Below are 6,969 nucleotides of genomic sequence, written 5' to 3'. Positions count from 1 at the left end.
TGCTAGAAAAGGATAAACAAACTTTGACACTTTATTTTTCCTTCCTATTTCAGTTCATATTAAGCTATGTGTTCATAGAGGATTAAAATTGGGTTGGATCTAAATTTGACATCTAACATTGTATGTTTCGAGTGTGTTCCTTGTGGGTAGTGATGGACAATTAGTTATGACCGTCACCTAACTACAAAAAAAATCTCGTTAAAGACATTTTTAATACATTTAAGGACACTAATTTATTTTTTCAAATATACCACTAACGCTTCAAAAACCGTCTTTATTGTTGGTGTTCTAACTAAAATTAGAGGACGCAAATAAAAATATCATAAAAAACAAAAGATTAAGTTAATGTATCATTAATTTAAGAATGCTTTTTTTGTGTAATTAATTATTGTTATTTTAAAAATTTTCCAACGCAAGTAATTGCGTCTCAATTTTTGTTCTTAAAAAAATACTCATGTGTATTATTTTAATTGAAATAAGATACTAGGAATATGAAAGTTGGTACTCGATAAGATTTAAAATATTTGACCATCTGAATTAAGTTTAGATTTAGGACACTTGAATGTAAAGTTGAAGTTTGAATTTAGGATAAATGGGTGTAAATTGAAGTTTAGATTTAGGACTCTGGTATAAATTTGTGAGTAGTATTTAGGAAACTTGAGTGTGAATTTGAAGTTTACATTCAGGACACTTGAGTGTGTGAAAGCAATATTTATTCCACCAAAAGTTAATTAAGATGTTTTTTTTCACATGAAATTAAAGCATTAATATTTAAAGATTAAAGTATAGGGAGAATAAAATAGAAAAAATAATACAATATGAGTGAGAAAGAGAAAGTAAAAAAGAAAAACATTTAAATTTTTTTATCGAAAATTGAAGCAACTCAACTACCTTGAGAGCGATGGAGTATATGAGTAAAAATTTCCTTTCTTTCTCTTTTATAAAATATAAGAGAACGCTAATGATTTCTTATTATCTCTATATGGTGATTCGAAAGTCTAATCATTCAATTCAAGATGTAAGTATTTTACTAAGTAAACTAAAAAAAATGTTTTAAGGACATTTTTTAGCCAATTACGGATACTAATATATATTTTTATCTACACCACATACGTTTTAAAAATACATCATCAATTTTAATATTCCACTAAAATTAAGGTATGCAAAAAAAAGTTCCAAAATATAAAAGATTAATATACACTGGATAATTGTTTTCTTAACTTAAAGACGATTTTCTTTGTGTTCTCAATTTTGGTCATTTTTCAATACCTCGAGTAGTACCATTTTTTTAAAATCACAGGATTAAAAGGCAACTATTCATTGAATTGTGACAGAGGATTATAATTTGTTTGTGTGGATATATATGTGATCCGATTCAGCAGCTAATTCCGACAAATGTGAGGGGAAATTTAAAATTATGAAAGTCTGAGTTTGGACCAACTAATATTTGTCGTTGAACACATGATTGTGAATATGCTTAGTGCAACCAAAATATGCATATATCACATGTTTGCTTAATTATATCATTATTCTGTTGAGGGAACATCTTTTTAGGTCCACGAATTTTGCTAAAGTATCATTTTAGGTCCGTGAACTTTAAAAATATCATCTTAGGTCAATCAACTACAAGTTAATATCATTTGAGGTATTTTGAACTTTTTGCGGACGAAAATGCCCTTAAGTCCTTTAAAGGGCAAATTGGACAATTCTTTCTCCACTCATCTTGACGGTAAATTTTTATATTTAAATTCAATTTGGATGGTAATTGATCTCCATTCTGAAATTCATATAAATAATACTCCAAATGACAATCCAACTTAATATAACTTTCTAATTCCAAAATAAATAAACTAAATATAATTCACAAATCACCTATAGTAAGTTCTTAAAATGCAGTTTAGATTGAAAAAATAAAATAAAGTATCAAGTCCCAATTCACTATCATTAAATAATTGGTCATCTAATAATTGAAAAATTAACACATATTTTTAAGGTATATTTTAATTATATTTAAATTCAATTTGGATGGTAATTGAATCACATAGTAGTAAAAATAAATTGTTGGACTCTAGGTCTTTGACGCAAGATAAGTGGCGAAAGAATTGTCCAAATTGCCCTTTGAAGGTCTTAAGGGTATTTTCGTCCGGAAAAGGTTTAAAATACCTCAAATGGTATTAACTTGTAGTTGACGGACCTAAAATGATATTTTTAAAGTTCACGTACCTAAAATGATAGTTGACAAAGTTTATGAACCTAAGAAGATGTTCGTCTTTTTTATACGTGCGCACTGCAATAACGAGGTCAAATTACATATATATTTGTTCTTCAAAAACTCACTTTTTTCAAAAGCCATGCCTCTCTATTTTGCCTACCGCATTACGTTTTGTCTCTCGAATATTTCTCTCTCTATATATAGTATATTGAAAACCGACCTATCATAATAATTGAAACGTATGTTCTCTATTAATGTAGAATTTATTATGAGTATATTCATTCTCAATTATTTTGTCAGTTGTGTTATTCTCATAAATTATTTTGTCAGTTGTGTTATTGATAGGCTAGGAAAATCTTGAATTAATTTCCCAATCTGCCTTTCAAATCGTTCAGAGTTGTAAGCATAAGCATTTTTTCATCTGCAATATCTTTGTGTTGCTTTGGTACTATATTGTTGATTTGAGTAATTAGTTTTGTTGATTTGAGTAATTGGATTTGAGGAGCAGTTAACGCAAAACAGAAAGACTTTAATTCAAACAACAATAAATTAATACTAAAAACTCGGTTTATTAAATAGGGTAAATATCAATGAGATTCAAACTTAAAGATTTTTGTCATAAATAGTGGTCAGTCTTCCTTATCCTTACCCATTTGACCCACATCCACCTCTTATACATATTCATATATAATTTTCATTATAAAGGTTAAATTCATAATATACAATTTTTAATGACGGTTTAAATAAGTTTTAATTAAAACTAATAAATTTAAAAACTTCTAATAAATTGAGTAGCTTTTGTCTCATAAATAACTATATCCAAAAGAAATACTGCATTCCGTCTCATTAATTTTGAGACACTTCTTTTGAACATGAATATTAACTAATTGATATTAGCAAATTAAGAGAGATAAAAATAAAATTAGATAAAGTAAATAAATAAATAAAGAAGATAAAATTAGAAAAAGTAAAGTATTTCATCCTACTGAGAATAATTGTCTTATATTTAATTTTTCAACTGTCCGCACACAATTTTCTTATCACTTTATAATTATTTTTAATAGTAATAGACCATACAATATAGTATTATCTTGCTTATTTTCGTTCACATTTATTATCATATTAATATATGAAAATATAACTCATATTCTGCTATTTTTTCACTCAATTTCTATTACACTTCTTATAATACTAAACCAAATCAAAGTATGTATATTATTAAAAACATAATTAGTGAAGATCAGAGTTATTAATACATTAAATATATTATTAACACCATTTAACTATAGAGTTTACGACATTTTAACCACCTTTTACAACCATTAATTTCTTAAGTTTTTAATCCTACACGAGGAGCTTGGATTCTTCCATCACGCAACAACTACTTTACCCCTTTCTTCCGTATTATCATCCTCAAATCCAGTTCTTTCAGTCCTTAAACAATAATTAATAGTTCCACTTCTTAATATTTAAATCACAATCATTGAAAACTCAAGAATAAACTTAGAAATTAGCACACACATGAGTTTGACTTTACCTAAATCCATGCAAGAATTTCATGCAAATATCACATCAATTTCTTCAACGCCGGGCCCCACCTTGCCCTTTTTGTCTCATCTCCGCATTAATTTCATAAACATTATTTAGCGAATAATTTTTTCTATTTTCTTGTTTACTTAAATCGGACTCCGATTTTTGACCAAAACGCTTCTCGCTTCTCCCTTTGACTCTCTCTCTCTTATAAAACTCGCTTGTGAAAACCAGAGAGATTTGTGCGAAAATGGCGAGAGAAAAGAAGAGGGAGGAACTGCACGTCACTGTACCGAATCTCTTCCGCTGCCCGATTTCCATGGATGTGATGAAGTCTCCGGTGAGCCTCTGCACCGGCGTCACCTACGACCGGAGCTCCATCGAGAAATGGCTGGCGCTCGGCCACAAAACCTGCCCGGCGACCATGCAAACCCTGCCGTCCACGCTCACGACGCCGAATCTCACTCTCCGCCGCCTCATCCACCTCTGGCTCTCCCACACCGACCCCGCCCAGGCGCCGCCGCCGCCGCCGCCGCCGTGTGCCGTCTCCAGGCACGAAGCGGCGGTGATCATCAAAGGCGAGGTCGACGCCGCTTCCTTGCAGAAGCTCGTCGATTTCATGAAGGCGTCGCAGGGGAATCTGAAATTCGTCGCGCATTCCAGCTCCGCGATTCCGAGATTCGTCGAATTCTTCGCGGAATCCGACGAGATTCGGATTGGCGAGCTGATTGTCGAGGTTTTCGATCTGATCTCGTCGGAGACCGCCGTGAGAGAGAGGCTGAACGAGCTCATTCTGAGCTCCGCCGATTGCCTATCCTCGTTCGCGACGGTTCTGCGTAAAGGAAACACCGAATCGAAGGTGAAATCCGCAAAGATTTTAGAGCTAATCGCGTTAAATCCTGAATCGGAGCACAAAATCGCCGATCAACCAGATATAATTCAAAATCTATGCAACCTAACCACCGCAGAGAGCGATTCACCGGCGGTGGAAGCCGGATTATCAGCTCTGGCAGCAATCGCAACCACGAGGAAAGCGAGGAAGGATCTGATCCGGTTCGGAATAATCCGAACCGCCAGGCGGATCCTATCCAAACCGGATCCGGAGCGCGGCGCGGTGGAGAAAGCGCTGGCGGTGATGGAATCCGTGGCGACGTGCACGGAGGGGAGGAGCGCGATCGCGGAGGACGGGGAGTGCGTGGCGGAGGTGGTGAGGAGGCTGATGAAGTGCTCGGGTGAGGCGACGGAGCACGGGATCGCGGTGGTGTGGAGCGTGTGCTGCTTGGCGAGGGACGAATTGGCGAAGGAAAGGGTGGCGGGAGAGAATGGGGTGACGAAGGTACTACTGGTGATGCAGAGCGAGTGCACGGGGAGTACAAGGCAGATGTGCAGGGAATTGGTCAAAGTGTTGAGGGCGAAGACCACTAATAAGTCCAATTTGGCACCTTATGAAACCAGGACCACTCACATTGCGCCTTATTGAACTTTTTTAACTTAAACACTTCATCAAATTTCTTTTGAAGTTAGGTAGAGAGAGATATGCATTCCAGATTCAAATCTGTACATGACATTGGAGAATACAAAATCAAAATTTTCATTTTTCTTCTATTGGTTTTTTAGTATGGTTGTTGTGTGTTACTGTTCCATTATACCTTATTTTTTGTTGTTTTTTGAGAGCAGAGAAAAATAATGAATAAAATCAGACGAACTGCATCGGCGAAGAAAAATTGAGAATCGGAACGGCAACGAGGAAGAAGAAGAAGATGATGGCGCGCATTAGGTTTCGATTAACTGGGCTTTTCGTAAATGAGTTTTGATTAATTTTGTCAAAATTCAATTAAATGATTTGGTTCATTAATTCATTACCATGTGAGAGGAGAGAAAAAGAATAAATAAAATTAGTCGTACTACATCAATAAGAAGAAAGTGTCAGTTTTTTGGCCTGCCACGTGACACTGACACTATTTTTGGCGGAAAAGTCACTCATTAGAACATCTCCAGTAAGACTGGATGTCAAATAGCCCTCACATAGCCTTCACACTGCCACATCATCAGCACTACAATTCTCCTGCCACATCAGCTTGCCACATCAACTAGACATCAAATAGCCCTCACATAGCCTTCACACTACCTATCCACATCACTAATAACAATTATATAATTTAATTTACACTCGTATCAACATACGGAATTTAATTTACGAGACAAATACGAAAAATTCGAATAATAATATTAAAACTTAAAAAATACATTAATTTTAAAAAAAAGTACAATAATTTTTAAAAAAGTAAAAAAATTAAAAAGTACATTAATTTAAAAAAGTAAAACAAAATCACTCCTCGCCGCCGTCCTCGTCTCCGTCGTCGCCCAGCGCTTCTTCACCGTCGTCGCCGCCGCCTCCGTCGCCACCTACGCCGCGGCTATTCCCGCCGGTGTCCCTCCTCATCGCCTCCAATTCTTCACGCTGGCTCTGGAGCAATACACGAAGAAAATCCTTCACCTCGGGGTCCACCGCCGCTTGGAAGTCGGCTAAGGTCTTCACCATTTAAGCGCGCGTTTGTTGGCGCGTGAAGAATTTGAGCTCCTCGGTAGACCTGCCGAGGGGGGATGTCGAATGGACCCCCTGGGAACTCGGGGTGCCCCCCTCGCAACCTGTTGCGCCCGCCTTTGGCCAACCGGGCGAGGTCGGCGACCGAACGAACGAGGAGTCGAGACCTCCTGGGCCGTCTCGGGGAGGTCTGTCGAACCACCGCTGCTGCCGCTATAATCTCCGGTATAGTTCAGTTTCTGCCTCTTCGGCCAGCCAGCGTCGACGCCTGCCCAGAATTTCTCCGACTCGTTGAGCACAACGTAGCAGTTCCAGTAGGTGAACTCATAGTACTTCTTCTGCGGATCGGGGTAGGCTCTCTCCCCAATCCTCCTGTAGTCTTCCTCTGTTTGGCCACTGGTCTGCATGCGGAGGGCGTTGGCGTACAAACCCAAAAATCGAGAGACGCCAGACCTGATTCGGTCCCAGCACTTCCGGACCTCCTCCCCGGTGCACGGTCTCCCTTCAGGGCAAAATGCCCTGTAGGCTGCGGCTATCTTGGCCCACAAGTTGACGATCCTCTGGTTGTTCGAAACGAGAGGATCGTCGTAGACACTCACCCACGCCTTGGCAACCGCAACGTTCTCCGCGTCCGTCCACTTCCTCCGGCCCCGGATTTCGGCCTCCGGCTGCGACGACTCGC

At 37.8% G+C, this 6,969-nt stretch overlaps 1 protein-coding gene across 1 annotated transcript; it reads left to right on the top strand.

Moving 5' to 3' along the window:
• Positions 1-3,833: 3,833 nt before the first annotated feature.
• On the top strand, positions 3,834-5,358 carry LOC121780957 (U-box domain-containing protein 28-like). The gene has a single exon (XM_042178621.1). The coding sequence runs from the start codon at positions 3,993-3,995 to the stop codon at positions 5,220-5,222; it is 1,230 nt and encodes a 409-aa protein (XP_042034555.1). The 5' UTR covers positions 3,834-3,992; the 3' UTR covers positions 5,223-5,358.
• The last annotated feature ends 1,611 nt before the right edge of the window (positions 5,359-6,969 follow it).

The sequence above is a fragment of the Salvia splendens genome, chromosome 20, assembly GCF_004379255.2.
Source record: "Salvia splendens isolate huo1 chromosome 20, SspV2, whole genome shotgun sequence".
Lineage (NCBI taxonomy): Eukaryota > Viridiplantae > Streptophyta > Magnoliopsida > Lamiales > Lamiaceae > Salvia > Salvia splendens.
Note: the sequence above shows the minus strand (reverse complement) of the source record. Positions and strands in the feature narration are given on the sequence as shown.